The following is a 17,337-nucleotide window of genomic DNA, read 5'->3' as shown; positions in this document are numbered from 1 at the left end:
GTTGGGCGTAAACTGACTTGGAATACAGGGAGGTAACGGCGAGCAGTCGGGTAGCAGTCAGATTGAGCAGCAACAGTCAAGTCAAGTCAACTGGGAACACGTGAGGTTCCCGTGGGGTGCAACAACATTTTCCAACGATCGCACACACCGATCGATGCCACAAATGAACTGTGTTCTATTGTAAATTATTAGTTTTCAACATCGAATAAACGAACCGTTAAGTGAATTTTTTAACTACTTTATTTGTTAAATTCCAATTTTTTCCTGAGAAATGTTGGAACCTGAAGTCTAAAAACAAAAACTCTAAAAAAAAATAAGTCTCACAGAAACTTGTTTGCCATTTCGTCATTATGGAGCTTGTGTATAAGGTGATGTTGTATAACTTTTATTGATGCGCATTTTGCACACTTCAGGATGTTTTATTTTTCTGGATAATTGGAAATAATTTCTACAAAAAAACGTCACAAAACTGACAGAACCTGTTAAAATACAAAAAAACGAGGTATTACTCTCATCAGATGCGAATGTTCTAAGCCATAAATATGACACTATACAACCACAATTTGGAGGCAAATCATTCATCTAGGCACTAAAGAACCTACTCCAATGCAATACAAAAAAGAACCACCACATAGCAATATCCATTAGTAAGCAAAAGGCGAATGACAACCGAACAAACAAAAAATGTATATTAAAATTAGCATTTTTCCATCGCGATGATGTTTTCCGCATTGATTCGTGGCACGATTTCGCGAAAACCCATGACGATTGGTGACGGTGATTAAACACAAACGATATATTTCCGACCGAACATCCCGAGCATCGGCGGTCGGCGTTATCGGCATTTGGAAGCTTGACGGTGCGGTAGGTTGTTTTCCGATGAGTATCGATTTAAAAGCACTCAACTGGTGTGGAACGGCACGGCGCGTCACATACGACGTGTGTGTGTGTGACAAAAAAGGGGTAAAACAGAGTAAAAAAGAAACATTGTGACACGTTCCGCGGTGAACCGATGGCGTGAAACCATCGGCAACGAAATGATAATCAATTTATGCGTCTTTGTCTACGGGTCATCCTCTTCTTCTTGTGCCACTACCTAGGTGACCTTGGACAAAAAAAAAATCGTTGCTGGAGGTTTCCTCCTGGCCAGCCGATATCATAATTAGCAGGTGTGTTTGCATACACATCAGGCTTAGCGTGTGGATTAAGGCTTTTGTTGCCATCCACTCGATCCAGTGCATTGTTTGCTGTTTGGGACAAAAAGTGAGTTGCAACGGAGCGCAAGCCCTTCGGCTGGATGGCGAAAGCGAAAGGGACACGGCATGACGTTTGCGCCCGGGTTCAACCATATACCTCTAGCATCCCGCCGGCGACTCCACTTGCGATCATTATGAGGTTGATAAGTATCGAACCACGAACGGCCCATCGGTGTGGCATTGTTTAGCGAGTGGACGAAAATGTGGAGCTCGGTCGATCTGATACCCCAATCCAATTCCGGAACCCGTTCCGTTCCAAGGTCACCGTGCGATATACATCCCTTTTCGGTGAAATAACACTTTTGCCACAAAGCATCCCTGCCGTGCACGACTAGAACTGGCATGAATGGTGGCAAGAACAAGCCAGACCGTTGACATTTTCTAATGAGAAAATTATTAAAATCTTCCACGCAGTGCGGTTCTGGGCAGCGAATTCCGGCAGCTAAATTTGAATGGAATCCGGCCCAAGATCATTAAGGGGCCGATCAAATGGTGATCGAATTTCGGTGCTGGTACAATCGCCAGCACGGTAGGGCTATAATTTACGGGTCCGAAAATGAAACCTTCCCCAACGCCGCGATGAACCCGCGGTAACTGGTCGGTGCCGGTGACGATATGATAATGTGACATCGTATTTTATTGAACCATTTTGTCTGTCCGGTAGAGAGATCGATTCGATCGGTTCACCCGAAAGGGCTTGCAAGGGCCCCCCGAGTACCAGGTGGTTTATAAGGGCGGGTGGAATTCGGGTGTTCGAAACCGATCTAGTTTCGGTCGCCACCCGCCTGTCAGGCCGGGTGGTAGTGGTCCAACCCGGGGGCACATGTAAGCTGTAGCTGTATCTGATAGGTGTTTGTGCATGCATTAGCGGTGTTGCTTTCGGGGAGACCGTGTACGATGGACGAGGCCACTCGGCACGACTAGTTCGGCTGCTCTTTGGCTGCTGCTCGTTGACATTGAGCTGTTATTTATGGTGTGGCCAACCCAGCGGCACGGGTTACCCGCATCGTTGGCGCATCTTCTTAAGAGGGATTTTATTTATGGCGTCCAGTTTTGTGAGCCATCCCAAAAAAAAAAGCAATTCCTCAGGCCGAACCATTCCCTCACACTGTTCCGGAACGAAAACAAGCGACGACAGCAAGTTTTCCTTTTCCTAGGGTAACGATTAAAGGGTTGACCACTGCACTAAATTAGTGCACACAATCATACATCATCGGAATGCAGGCAATTTGGGATGGGTTCGGTTTACTACTTAATAGATTACATGACAGCATGGAAATAGGATTAGTGAGCTTTAGAAAATTGGTTGATCGTGTTTACAGGCAGGGTGTGATCTTTACATTGAACAATATTTTTCATCATTTGACATCGTTCAAGATATCGATCGTGGGTTATTTATTATGGACGGTTTGATAACAAAGGTATCTTGTAATAAGCAAAATAGTAGACAATAATAGTGGAAAATGTACTGGCACAAGCATTAATTATTAAACTTAACCATAATTACATTTCTTTTCTGCTAATATCTGGATATTGTTTTAGGTATAGATTATACAAACTCTAGTTTTACGGTTCCAATAATCTTGCGGGCCCAAATAACGTAAGAAATTCTTAATATAACTTTTAATTAATTAATGATTTAAGCTGGTAAAGGTGGTTTTTAAACCTATGAGAAGATTGTGAATAATAATTCGACGATAATATGTGTTGTATTTTAAATATTGTTGTATATTTTCATTAATTAAGTCAGATTGTAGTTAAATTTAAAGTATATTAAGCTATGCAAGAGAAATCAAGTGATTTTCCAATATGCCTTAAAACATTGTTATCTCTTACCACACTAAATTAAGTAATAGAATAAAACAACGCGAATGGAACGAAAGAGTTGAATGAAAGATAAGAAACGAACGCTTTTTTTATCGAACCATTATACTCTTTAATTAATCCTGAAATAAAAGCTATCCTCATGTAAGAATTTTTATCAAAACCCCCGTCAAAGGTTTCGTAAAAATAGAGCAAAACAACACGCCGCACAAATGCAAATAAAGCACTAAAAATGGGTACTATCAAGCCCACTAATGATGGACGATGCGGCAGAACAGGATTCTGGATGTTGGTACACACAGCGAGTCACATGGATCCTCGCCCATGGGTCCTCGCCTCAACCATGGGTTGGTTTAACAACAGCAAAGGTGAAACCATCCACATGCGATACGGACAAAGAAACAGAATGCCGAAAAGCCCGCGTGCGGAAACATAGATAACGGCCCCGCGGCAGCGGAATTCTAACGATCGCATATAGACGATCTTGTTTTTCGACCTTTGCTTCGATGATCTTTTCACATTTCTCAGCGCGAAACATGGGGGAAATGCTCTCGTAAAGGTCAGGTGTCGAGACCTGTCGAGAGAAGGTGGACCCGGTTGAGTGGCTAAATGTGTGCACGCTTAAAATAGTTGCCTTTCGGGTGATATTTACGATACGAAGCGAGTTCTTTCGAGAATTCGCCGGCGAGTGGGGTGGCCGAGTGATGGTTTTTGCATCACCAATTGAATTTTGATAAGGTTCGGTGAAGGATGGCATGCCAATTGCTTTCACGTGTCTTCCCTGTCAGACGATGATCTAGTTTGATCGGAGAAAATCGACGAGTGTGTGCGGGTGCGATCTTGACATTTACGCTATCTGGTGCGGATCTAAGCAACGTACGACATCATCTCGTTTCCTGGGCATTGCTGATTATGAGCGCTCGTCTTCGCTGTGAGCGGCATGCAGAAAAGAATGCCAGAAAACAGGCAGAAAACATGCAAATCAACCATATTAACCATAATGATGTAGGCGTATTGTTTGCGACAAGCTCGGCACGCAGTAGTACGAGCAAATGGGCGACGATCGCCCCGTAAAGCCGCACACAAGCAACACCTCATCAACCATCGGTTCGAGCAGATCCTTCGGCAAAGCGTGTGGCTATCGCTTCAGTGCCACCGCACCATGCCGCACAATGGAGGCACTTCGGGGTGGATTTGCATAAATCAGCCCTCGAGTCAAATGCGACACCGTTTATCTTGTCGTCCAGTGTTACTCAACTCATTAGGCCACCGCAACCGGAAGCAGTCAATTAGTCACCGTACTTTACGATGGCCAGGTGGCCGTTTTTCCCGATACGTGCGCATACCCGGCGATTGGCGCATCTTCGCTCGTTGGTGATATTTGAGGTGGTAATTTTTCCTTCATCTAAACAAGATCATCTTCCCCTTCTTTTCCCTTCCCTTCCCTTCCTCCCGTATAAAACAAAAAACCATTATGGAGCGGCTCGTGGCGACAAGGTCGTGTCGATCTTTCATCATCGGTTTGACTTTGTGTGGAGATGTGTTTATGTGGGGCAACAACTTTCAAACAACATACAGATCATTCGCTTATCAGACTAACAAAGTGGATCATCGGCGGTAGTGGCAGCCTGGCGGCAATCCGAAAGCTCACCAAAGCTTTCATTCACACGTCACGCTTTGGTTACGAGTTTCAGCGGGCCGCTTGTAGCGAAACAGGGTTGGTTGTGGAGCGAACCGTCGGTCGGCTGATCGGTGCCTATATTAGGGACGGTGGTCGTCTCAATCGGGGCCTGTGTCGTTGCGGCACGCAACGAGCTATCATGGCTCGCCGTCGTCAGGTGATCGACACCATCGATGCTGTTGGGATGGGGAAGCACTTTCGGTCGCTTTTCGGATAAACCGACGGTGAGGCTTTGCTCCTCGGGCTTCAGCACGGGAAGGTACGCCGTTCCAGGGCCGGGAAGAAGCGATTTACGTACGTCCAGCTCGTCCGATTCGGGTACGGGTAGATACGCCGTACCGAGGCCGGGAAGTAACGATTTCCGGACATCAACTACACTGGATGCGGTGTTTGTTTCCGACACGGAGGGAACACCGTACTCGAGGTAGATGGAAGGTTTCTGAATGTCGTACGAATTCGCTCGGAACGGATCGTACGAATACTTGTTCACTTGTTCGCTGTAAATATAGCAAAAATAATACACGGTTTAAGAATGTCTCCAAGATATGAAGCGGGATGTCCATCTCCAAGGATCTACTTACGCGTATTCTCCCGCAGGATCATAGGGCGGGTAACGGTAAGGTTCGTGCCCACCTTCATAGTTCCCATAGCCTCCATCGTACGGTATGTGTATGTGGAAGTACCTGCCCCGATCGCCATCATCGTAATGCACATATCGGTACCGGTTCAAGTCCTCCACGTAATCTCCTGTCCCGAATGGAAGAAGATATCATATTCGCTCGTTAAACACATGTCGCCTTTAAATTACACGGATTAGCGAAGAACCATAATTCACCTCCACCATACATTAATCGGCTACGATTTAATTCAATTTTTTAACATTACTATTAACATTAACAACGTACGGTTGTTAGCAGCGAACAGACACGGCGCACCGCGATGGAAGCGGACGGAAAAATCCTGTAAACATAAATGTTTATGATGTCCAATCAGAAACAAATTATGCAAATTTCAGCAGCCGCCAGACGGCCGGCTCCTACCAGTGTTCACCGGCATGCGGGGCTCGTCCAAAAAGGGATCGCAAACGGACTGACCGGCCCCGCCGGCGATCACATTATCTTGATTTGAAACTCTCTGGCCGCAACGTGGTGGTTTCACATCAAATAAATTCGTAATTTATCTACTTTGTTGGTTTAGGTGAAATTAGATTGGTTTGCGTATTTCCCGTGGTGGAAAAAAAACCGGACATTTGAGTTATGGTTAATAAATTGGAACAAAATATTGCTGCATGATTTAGCAGGGGGACAAGCGTCGCGCGTTGTTTATTGCGGAAATGTACCATAGTGTCACCTTTTTGGTGATTGGAAAGACGAAATCATGAACACAATCTTTTGAATGTGATGGTTAATGGTTGCTATAGAATATAAATTGATGTCGAAAGTTCTAATTGAATTTAAATACCACCTGTTGCTAGGAACATCTGCATGAATTTATTTGATTCTAATCTTCACAGAGTTCAGTTCCACGTGTGGTTTATCCAATGAATATATCTAACCATTTTATATACATATCATTATAAAACATGCTTCAGAATAAAGGTTTAAATTCAATTAAATAGAATAATCCAAGAAAAACATAGCGACAGGCAAGTAAATCCATAACAATCAAGTGTAGCTAGTCATTTTTATACACTGAACACACTGATTTACGAAATAGATCGGAAAACGAGACGAAAACCTTATCATGTAAAAATTCAATAATAATTTTTAAATTACAAACTACCGAAAAAGTAAACCAACCATCCTTACAGGTAGAGGACAGTAAAATTCTAGACGAATCAATATAACAAATCGAAATATCTAGTACATTATTTTTTTATTGCCAACTGTAGGCGTTTCTTAAATAGCTACAGGATGGAACTCATGAACGTAAAACACCAGATACTTCTGGTACTAACAGATTTTTTAAAAACCAGGACACAAGGCCATAGAACAGAAGCAATTAAAAACAGATCAGGATTACCTAAACAAGGTATCAAATGTTTTAAAAAAGGATCAGAACATTAAGAAGCCTTACTCAGATACTCAGAACCTGATATATTTCAAAGAGTGAGAAAGTTCAATAAAAAAATAAAATAAGAACTACCCGATGCATACAGCTTATATATCAACATGTATAAAGAGAGTAAAGAAACAATAATTTGGTATAAAACGAAGTGAAAAATCAACCCAGAATACAGTAATTAGATGTTGCTCATAGATTTTATAAGCACACAGTCCTTCGTTGAAGAACAGCAAAATACTATCTGTTCCTTATTACAAGAGTATCGAGAGTCTACCTATACTGAGGGTAAAGCCGTGATGACTTCAACGAACTTCATAAGATACTTGACGATCTTCAAAAGATAACATAAGAAACCTGTCCCGAAAAGAAAAGTCACAATCTTACAACCATGACGACGACAAAATTACTCAGGGAGAGTGTACATTGGCTGCTAAGTGAGACAAAGGTTAGAATCAACAATTTACAGTAAAGTGAAATAGTGAAAACCCATTTTTTAAGCTACGTAGATGAACTCTACCAAGAATCGTTGAGCCCAACGAATAACGAAGAAGGCATCGAGGACATTACTACATGCAGTAACAAACAATGGATATACACTGAGTGACAGCGAAAGTGAAATTTGCGAAAAAGATTAGCATGTAATAGTGGTTACATACTTTAATAACATGGACATACGAATTGTTTGCCGGAGGGAGTCCAAATAAATAACTGCATCATAGACTACTGTCAGTAATTGTTCATCAACTTTGCTTCGCAATGGATCTCTTTAAGGCAAACTTAGTGCACCACTTTTGGCAATTCGATCTATTGAAACAGTTTGCCCTCATTTCATTTTTGCACGCTAAATATAAAACCAATATTAAACATTACTCACCATCACCTCTGTGTACATATTTTCCATTTTTGCTGTACTTTCTCGGGTTATATTTTCCGTCATTCGGTGCACCACGAGCAACACTGTACACCAAAAAGAGGCAAACCTGCAAAACGAAACCAAAAAAAACAAACAAACAAAAAAGATTCCTCATCACAAACGCAATTCCGGGAAGGCATTCCACACATTCCTGCACACTGAACGCATGGTAGTCATGCAATGTATCTAAACGCTAGGCGGGTTCATCAATTCCGGAGGCACATTCAATCGGTCAAACACACAAACACATTACGTAAATCATTGCGCCACTACGGAGCCACAATCAACAAGGTCGCTGACGGTGAGCTTGATCGGTTTCCGGGCTAGTTCTCCGGGAGCTGAAGTGCCCTATTACTCGTCCCGTGCACACGGGCGGGAAAAAGTTTTCACCATCCCACGCATCCCGCTGCCGTTGATTGACATTCTTGACGCCCTGGCGTGGACCGAAAGAGGATCGTAAACTATCGCGCATTATTATCGTGCACACCACGATGACTCACTAAGATTGAAGCTGGACTGCGGTACGGCATTGCGACTGGATTCACCGATAATCACTGGCACTGGTGCTGATGTACGCTCGGTTACACGAACTCGCCGGTCGAGCGCGTACTTGCGGTGTCCGTAATTGATTAAATCAAACTAAACTGAAGCTGCGGCAAAATTCCTATTAAATACAACCATCCAAGCCCTGTCCCCGGTGGGAGGCGCCGGTGTACTCACACTGGTGTGTGATGTCGCCTGGGAGAATGCCATGCAAAATGGTGGCAGTACGGGTACGGCCTTCCCGCCTGATGATGGTGCGAGACGCGCGAAAAAATATGACAGTAAAAAGTTTATGTTTATTGCCCTCCGAAGACCATCGATCGAGGGAACGCCACATCTCCACTGTCGACCCTTGCGGGACTGCGCGTTCCCAGGCATTACGCGTTCGCGGTTTGTGCGCGTAGACTCAACCATGGTAAGGATAATTGCGCTCAATCGTTTCGGCCCAAAAGTGGTCACGGTATTGGTGCTTCCTTCCGTTCGAACTACTCAATGAAAGTTGGGGCATCTTTGGGACCCACAAAAATATTGCCAGCTCAGGAAGATCGGGGGAAGAGGAGGTTGCAGCTTACCGATAAACCACTTGCAAGGCCACGCAAGGCCGTCCAAGTGGACGACGGTCAAGGCAACTATGGACGGATCGACACATCGAAACATCGAATAGAAAGTAGTGCCCCTTCGCAGCGCCATATCCGTGGCCACCGGGAATGCACTCCGTTTCGGTGTCGTAGTACAACACTAAAACCTGCGCCAAACAAATGCAGAAGTCACGCGTATTTAACACTTTTTTTATAGCTTTATTTACATATAAGGCAAATGAGCGGAAGAATAAGATGTGTACGGATTTTATGGGTCATAAAATCGTTCAGAATTATCCCTGGCAGCTCCCGCTGGTATGTGCAGCGTTGGGGTTAGCAGCGCTAGTAACATTTATTAGATACCCGGTAGCTTTGGCTGATCAGTTTGCTCTGCGATTAGATGACAAATCATCGAGGAGAAGAGTTATGAATGGGTTTGATTTATACCGCAAAATCGAATCCATTCCGCTGCTAACTTTTACTAAAGCACTCGCATGACCTCAGCTGCGAAAAGATGAGTTCGTTGAATTTTCGTACATAGGATGCACAGGGACATCCTTCACTTTGTCTGCCTTCGATCGATGGATTGTGGGAAGTGCGCTCTAGCACACGTTGAGCGCGAATACTGTAAATGGAGGCACATAACAGTTGTGCAGAATTTATCTCCGATCCGGAGGTGGTCTCTCCCTCCGATTACGTACATCAATTTACAATCCTTGAGCCGTACCTCATTTTCGATGTGACTGGGACTCGCGTTTTGAAAGTTGCGTCCCCAAAATGACGTTGTGTCTGTTCGCTTCCTTACTGGGTGATACGGAGCACTCAACAGCTACAGCTGGTGATGTGTGGCTATCTGCGATGCTATTTGACTTTTATTACGCAAAGTTAGTACGTATTTACTCTGAAAATATGCAACCTTATGCATGGTTCGGTACGTGTGCTTTCGTCAGGTTGGCAACACTTGTTTTTGAGAAAAATGATCAGTACACCTTTATGTGAAATGTAAGGGCCTTGAATTGGTTTTACTATAAAACATAATGTTTTATTATTTGCATAAAGCAAACACGAGTATCCCATTAGCTGGTGCCATGGTGCATGGACACGTTTAAATAACCGTTCGGACATCTTAAAAATCAATTCATTAGGGAGAAGTAAAATTGCAATTTTAAAAGAGCATTTGTTTTATTAAAATTCTTGTTAACTTAAATAAAAAATATTCTTTATTCCGTGAAATGTTTAAATAATATATGAAATAACGTAGCTAAATAAACTTAATACGGGATTTCCTTTTCTCTGTTGGATTAGAAAGCATCAATCGATTTTCAACTCGTGAGAATCTAGCAAATAAAAGCATACATTTAGGCGCATCAAAAGTTTGCTATTACAGGGGTAGGCAACCAGCGCTCGCGGTAAGCTTTCCATGTTGACGTGTTAAGCTCCTATTACACTTCCAATTTTTCACAGAATTTCATGCCATGAGCAATAAGGTAAAGTAAAATTCGGGAAAATTAACAGGTAAAAACAGTACATTATATTATACAGCACTTTGTTGAAGAACAGCAAAATACAATGTGTTATTTATTTCAAGAGTATCGAGAGTCTACCTTTAGCGAATGTAAATCCACGATAACTTCAACGAATCTTATAAAATTATTCTTTCAAATTCCTTATAAATAAATTTTGTTTAGTGTGTTACACAGGTTCGAATCGAAAATGCACAGTCGTGTAAATTGGATGTGAGTGATGCTGATGTATTTTATATTGATGAAAATGATACACATGATATATAAAATGGTAAGACTTCCAAAATTATTCCTTCATTTTGTTCCGTTTATTGCGTACTCTTGCACAAATGAACATTTCTCGATGTGTTTGCTCCCGTAAAACTGTTCACTTTGGCTGGGCGGCTAAATATTTCAGCAGTTTCTCGATCGCTGGCGGCACCTTCGGTATATGATCACCCTGTGCGCGGATGAAAACGGAAACAATTAATCATACATCATTTGCAATCAACGGCGCACATTAGTCACGGAATCGCGTCGACGATTGACTCATCGTACCTGCGGCAGGAAACCATTCCCATCGGCTACATAATCGACACGATAGACAACTCCATCGTCACCGACGTATTGGTAGAAGCCTTGCGAACGAAGTCCTTCCGCGGCCGTGCCCTTGTCTTCGATACGTCCCGCCTCTTCGGCCAAGATTCCGTTTTCTGTCTCAAATCTGAAGAGAAGATTAGATGAAGCGCATTTTCACAGCGTTGACATGCTGCCGTATTTAACATCTTGTTTACTCACACGTAGTGGTAGCCATCTTGTTCAACTTGGTTTTCTAGACGAATTATTTTCCATCCATCTGGGGCGTACGCTGGCTTTGGAGCGACCTTAACCTGGGCTATTCTGGCCAACGTTGGTACAGCGGTCGGTGGTGATGTAGATGGCGGTGCAGTAGTTGTTGCGGGTTTTGGGGGATTGGAATCAGCAGCACTGGCTCCTCCGGCTGCACTAGCTCCTGAGGCACCTGCTCCACCGCCGGCTCCACCCGATGCTCCTTGACGACCCGCCCCACTACCACTAGGTCCTTCCGTGTGCTTGTATCGGTTGTCTACGTGCACGTAACGGCCATCATTCCTTGGTACGTATCTTCCATCGTTACCCGGATTATATCGACCATCGTTTCGGTTGTAATATCGCTGATCGTTCGTGTAACGATAAGGGCTGTACGGATACTGCAAATATCTTCCATCAACGTAGGGCCGATAGCGTGGCCGCTGAGTTGTTAGTTCGCTTGGTGACGGTCTATATTTCCCATCGTTCTGTGCCGACACTAGTACGAGCCCAACTCCTAGCATAAAAATGCTCTATCACGTAAAAAGAAACAACTAATTTGAGCCTCTCATAGTGATTACAGCACTCTGATCGAACTTACCAAATGGAGGCGCATTATGTCAATGACGTGGTTTAACAACGAATGCCAAACCGTAACTAAAAGAGTACTACGTTGCTCTATGAGCAAAGTGAGTTTAATACCCATTCAATATGATCTTCATTTTTATATACTCCCGAGCGCAACCAGTGAAGATCACCCGTAAATAGGAAAATGTCATATTTTCCAGCGGTGATCAATTTATATCATTTGAAGTTTATGCAAATAGTAGCGAGTGACTATCAAGGTATCGGTTCTTCCCGGTATCAGAACATTGAAAGGACGTTAAATTTATTACAAAAATGCTCGATATTTTTCACCCTTTTGCTCACGCCTCCTGGTGCAGGTAAGAGTTATTATCCTGCCACCGAATGTCAATTGACAAACCAGATTGACCTGTTGCCGGAGGCGTCTGTAAATGACTCGTAAAGTGTACTATCTTAGTGATGATTGTATAAGACTGGACCACACACCGATGTGTACGAAAGGTATCTAGTGTATTTGCCTGGTACCATTGTGCGTTAGTTACTCTGGAGCTTTGTGTGTAAACGTACGTGCATTATCAAGCGTTCCGTGAATTTGAGTTGTATTGTCGATAGAATTTTTATTAAGATCAGATGAGAGATCAGAGATCAGAGATTTAGATCCTAAAGTGTGCAAAGTGCAGATGGATTATTTGATAACTCATGGATCGTGATTGGTTCCAGTGATAGTTTCGACACTGAAACAATAATGGTGTTACAGAGAGTAGAATATAAGCAACTTTTGGTAATCAAAATCAACAGTGTGATCTGGTTGGCGAGAAGGCCAAACAAAACCTATAAAAGCTTAAATATTCTAGACGAGGCTTCCTTGCTTGTTTCGCTGAATATTTTTGACTAAAGATTTTGCGAAATTGGCCTAGAATTCAAATATGTTTACCATCATTCATCATCTTCATTATCGGCACAACAACTGAAGAGGTCTAGGTCTGCCATTTTTGGCTTTCTTTTGACTTCATTTCCCATAGCTGGTTAGTCAGTGCTGCGTACTGTGAGATTGGTTCGGTCGTATGAAGAATGGCTCCGCTACCAATACACCACCTAGTCGCTCCATACATTTTTCCACTGTCTTATAAAGTATCTCAAAAAATACCTGAGCATACAAAATATAATCTTTATGTCTTTTTCTACCCAATAAAACCAATTGACAAAACAAAACGCAAAATTTATTATTTGTAACATAAGTTACCTTTAACTGAAAAAAAGTCATTCCATTATTTCTTCATTGGTGTGTGTTGCAATGGTAAAATGACCTCATAGCACACCCGTCATTGTATGTCCCATCCAAAATTGGCAAACTTTTCGCCAACTCAAACCAGTCAAAATTATAAATAATTTTACGCTACGCTCCTCACTTTCTCTCCCATGCACGCTCTCGGTTCTTTCCTCCGTTGTTTTTCTTTAATCGTAAGAACATCTCTCAGGATCTATTTTTAAAAACCCCACCGGGAGCTCATACGATCGAGCTCGTACGATGGCCGCCCACGAAAACACAAAACCAAACAAAACCCTCCCGCCATAGTTTGTGATGAAGACTGGCGAAGGAGGTCCGTTGTCGCGCCACCATCATTCGCCGGACCGGATCTTCGGCCGAAATTCAAGGTTGGGTAAGAAATTCATGGCCTCGCGCCCTCCATCCGTGTGGTACGTCGAGCCGCATCTTCGGCGATTTGTTTAGCATACGACGTACGATACGCGTCGATATGCGCGGGACCGGAAAATCGAAGGCCGCCTGTTTCGTCATCATCATGATACGCATTATTATTACCACCATACGGTGTTTTTTTTTTGTTTCGGATGCTGTGAATATAAATCTTTGTGGGTCAGTATCGGACGGGCAGCATAAAATTAAGCTCCGATACGCGCAAGGTCGTCACCCGATTGCATCGTCTCCTTCTGGATCGGGGGTTTTTTAAATCGAAAACTCATCTGCATCGAAAAGCAACCAAAACGACAACCACGTCACGAAGCCATATGTTTGCCGAAGCGATCACCATTTTAAGCGATACTCAATGTCAAGTTCAGGCCGGCGGGTGGAACGATTTTTTTTTCCGGCGTGAGTTGAAATTCTTGTTGTTGTTTAGCCAAAACACAACAATATGAACCACACAAAGCTTACAAAAACCACACAAATTAAAAGGGGAAAGTAAAGCTTTACTTTCTTCCAGTAATGTACAAAAGAGTTCAACGATCGGAAAGGTGACGAACCCTAATATTTTTTTTGTGGGAAAGACCGGAGAAACATCAAGCGCTGTCCGAGCTGTTTATGAACATTTGTAAGGCTGCAAATCGTTAATCGAATGGTGGTTTTTATTTCCTTGTCACTTTACGCTTCAGAAACATGACTAGTTGCTGCCAAGTGCTCGGGACCTGTATCACTAACCTAATTCACTATGTACGGCACGCAGTGTGTGACTATTGCTATTTACTACAAGGAACCACGCTTGTTCCGGCTGAGGTTCGCCAGCAGTCGGAGCGCCCGTTCGATGGCCTCCGGGATTGGTGGTGGCGTTGGCAGATGATCACCCTGCGGCTGGAATCCATTCTCGTCTGCGATGTACTGCAGTGAGATGCGGTTGCCATCCGGATCGGTGTACGAGTACTGTCCCTGTGCCACCTTGAGGGTGAAACGTGCAAAAGGATAAGGTAAAGCCGTAAGTGAGTGTTATGATGTTTAAATGTCTCGTTAAAAGTATCTACCTGTGCCTGCTCTTCGCCAAGATTTTTCAGCGTTCCCTGTTCCTCGGCCACGATTCCGTTGGATGTTTCGTACGCGTATTGATACGTACCATCTGGATTGACTTCCGAGTCTTGCCTTAGAACGGTAGCATCCTTATCTGCCACCACCGAAGCAATCAATGCAAGCACGAGCACATAAGCGAGCTAAAATACCCATGGAGAAAACAAACAATCACACCGTTAGTATCTTTTCTGGCACTCGAATCGACACAAACATTCTTGGAGAACAAATTCTTAGAGTCACTCGCACTCACAACACTACGCACCTGGTTCATTTTGTTCACTGTAAGCTTTGGGACGCGGAAGACGATTCTATGCTTTGCGTCACGCTAGAAGAGATCGAGCACAAACACACTACTGTTGATCGTCGAGCTTGGTACAGAAATCTGGCAGCAGCCCCAGCAAGGCGTTGGCTATTTATATTGCCTCGTACGACAACGGTCAGTCGGTTTTTTGTTTTTGGTTTCTATGGTGTGTATCTTCAATCTTTCGTATCGTCTGCCTCGTTCGGACGTCGGGTTTAGGGGGTTGTATTTGGAATCGCTTCAAACGTTGCTAGCGTCCGGTTGTGTGTCCTAGCAAATCACCATTAGGCGCATCTAACGCCCTCCTACCCGGGATACTTCTCGTGCCTCCATGAGATCGTCGAGAGAAAGAAGCGAAATCGTGCGAGCGAGGAGGGGGCCTAGAAACAAGTTGTTCGTTAGACAAAATTTGCATAAGTTTCAACGACACCCTCCACAGTCGGAAGATTTGATTACCACCGGATCAATGGCAGATGGACCATCACCGTCAGGGGCTATTGCATCATTGACAGGTAGTTGTAGTAGCAGCAGCACCAGCAATAGCGCCGATAGAAGAAGATCGCACAAGAAGCCAAACCGAAGTCGTCATGATCTGGCACACGCATGAGCATGAAGTGGTTGTTTGTAGGGTTAGGGCCCTGAAGATGCTGCGTTGTCTGCAATTGGAACGCCATTTCGGCGTGTAGTCATCGGTAGCATAGGAATGCAGTTTTCTTCACTGATACTCAAAACGCGACCATCATGCGAAGTCCTTGGACAACTAATTTTAGCCTCATAAATGCATTCATTCAAGGGTACGCAGGTAAAATATGCGTACCGGTGCCATTTTTTCGCTGAACGATATCGATCGGTCCGGCCCGATAGCGCCGGATGAAGCCGTGTTGAAGTCAATTAAGTTAAACGATGTAAAATATTTGCCGATTAGCGGATGGCACGGAGTGCGGTGGTGTGTGGACGTACCTGTCCAACCACATCCTGGACGAGCACAAAACCGCACCATCGTTAAACCAGTGCAGGATTGCTGGGCTTGGAACTACGCAGGTAACGCCCAGCCGTAAATATTCTTTAGGGCTCATGAATATTCATCCCACCAAACACCAAATGCGGCGGATGTACAGCCCCCTCGTGGGCATAATCAAAACAATTAATAAACACCGCATCGATCGGTGCCGCTAAATTCATCACGCTTCTAAGAATTTCGTCCGAAAATGGGAACGGAGGTGTTGAGTCGTTGGCGGTGGTGATGGGTTGAATTTACTGAAGAAATATTTCTTGTAAAATTATTCTCTTTTCACGCGATGCCAAAGGTGCACAATGGGAAAAGTTTGTTTTAAATTCTGTGTAAGTTTTCATTACAAAATTTCAACCAAGATCTCAGAATTTCTCGCTAGTCTCAAACGACTTGTGTGATCTGGCATTGTCCTGATGGAATCACTTCATCACATCACTTCTATTGGTCAATTCAGGCCATTTTTGGTCAATCGCTTACTTTACACGGTTTAGTTGTTGACAGAAATGATCTAAATTTATAGTTAAACCACACGGAAGTATCTCATAACAAATATTTCCATTTCATTCCCACCAAATACTCATTATAACCTTCCTGGTCGACAAATTCTTGGTAAGGACACTGTTTGAAAAACATCCAAACAAACACATTTTTCGACCCTGCATTTCATGGTATTGATTGGTATGTGATCGAAACATCGAACTTATTGTTGAACATAACTTTGAGCAAAAAATTTAATACATGCAGAACAACTTCGATTGAAGTATCGACAAAAACAATGGATTTAATTTTCTCCAACCTAATGTTATGTGTAATTCACATTGAGATGATCTATTATATTTTTTCTTTTGCAAACATCAACTGTTATTAAAGTTAAAATTAGAATTTTAAACAGTTATAACACTTACCTTAAAAGTTTATTGCCATAGCTGGAATATTAGTCGTACAATCCCAAAGAGCACTAATAAAGAATATTTTATTTCCTAATAAAACTACTCCAAAATAAAACTTCTGGATAGTTAAAAAAATCCAATAATTGGCAATCATTAGCGTTTGGATTGGAAATCCTACAGCGCAACCTATTGACAATAACAATGTTTTTAAATTTTAAATATATGTCCAATTGAGAATAAATAAATTGAAATTCAAAATCCCATAGTGCTTCCCAACAGTCCACTATGTGATTAGCAGTTAGCACGATAAAGGCGCCTCATAGCAATGTTTCCACAGATTCTCTTGCCCAAATAAAAAGCACAGCGAGGTACGAAAATCGATACACCTTCCAACATAAAAAAAGAACGAGCCAAAACCACATAATCTTAACCATAGTTCATTCATCCACCAGCGCGGTGCCCGATGCTACTTGCCTTGAGATTAAAATGTTCCTTTTTCGCTTCGCCGTGCGGTGGATTGGGTGAGCCGAGGGCAGGTTTTACGAGCAGATGGTCTGAGGGAG

At 43.1% G+C, this 17,337-nt stretch overlaps 3 protein-coding genes across 3 annotated transcripts; all 3 read right to left on the bottom strand.

The window, feature by feature from the left end:
* Positions 1–4,750: 4,750 nt before the first annotated feature.
* LOC128715675 (uncharacterized) lies at positions 4,751–8,268 on the bottom strand. The gene is made up of 4 exons (XM_053810585.1): positions 8,239–8,268; positions 7,702–7,805; positions 5,343–5,516; positions 4,751–5,258 (listed from the first exon to the last, which is right to left on the bottom strand). Exons 1-4 carry the CDS (start codon positions 8,266–8,268, stop codon positions 4,751–4,753), a joined length of 816 nt encoding a protein of 271 aa, XP_053666560.1.
* A 2,481-nt stretch (positions 8,269–10,749) lies between these two features.
* Positions 10,750–11,805, bottom strand: LOC128715676 (larval cuticle protein LCP-30-like). Its single transcript, XM_053810587.1, has 4 exons — positions 11,791–11,805; positions 11,160–11,722; positions 10,920–11,085; positions 10,750–10,821 (listed from the first exon to the last, which is right to left on the bottom strand). Exons 1-4 carry the CDS (start codon positions 11,803–11,805, stop codon positions 10,750–10,752), a joined length of 816 nt encoding a protein of 271 aa, XP_053666562.1.
* Positions 11,806–14,256: 2,451 nt separating this feature from the next.
* On the bottom strand, positions 14,257–14,845 carry LOC128715682 (endocuticle structural glycoprotein SgAbd-2-like). Its single transcript, XM_053810593.1, has 3 exons — positions 14,834–14,845; positions 14,529–14,711; positions 14,257–14,445 (listed from the first exon to the last, which is right to left on the bottom strand). Exons 1-3 carry the CDS (start codon positions 14,840–14,842, stop codon positions 14,257–14,259), a joined length of 381 nt encoding a protein of 126 aa, XP_053666568.1. The 5' UTR covers positions 14,843–14,845.
* Positions 14,846–17,337: the final 2,492 nt, after the last annotated feature.

Source organism: Anopheles marshallii, chromosome 3 (genome assembly GCF_943734725.1).
Source record: "Anopheles marshallii chromosome 3, idAnoMarsDA_429_01, whole genome shotgun sequence".
Classification (NCBI taxonomy): Eukaryota; Metazoa; Arthropoda; class Insecta; order Diptera; family Culicidae; genus Anopheles; species Anopheles marshallii.
Note: the sequence above shows the minus strand (reverse complement) of the source record. Positions and strands in the feature narration are given on the sequence as shown.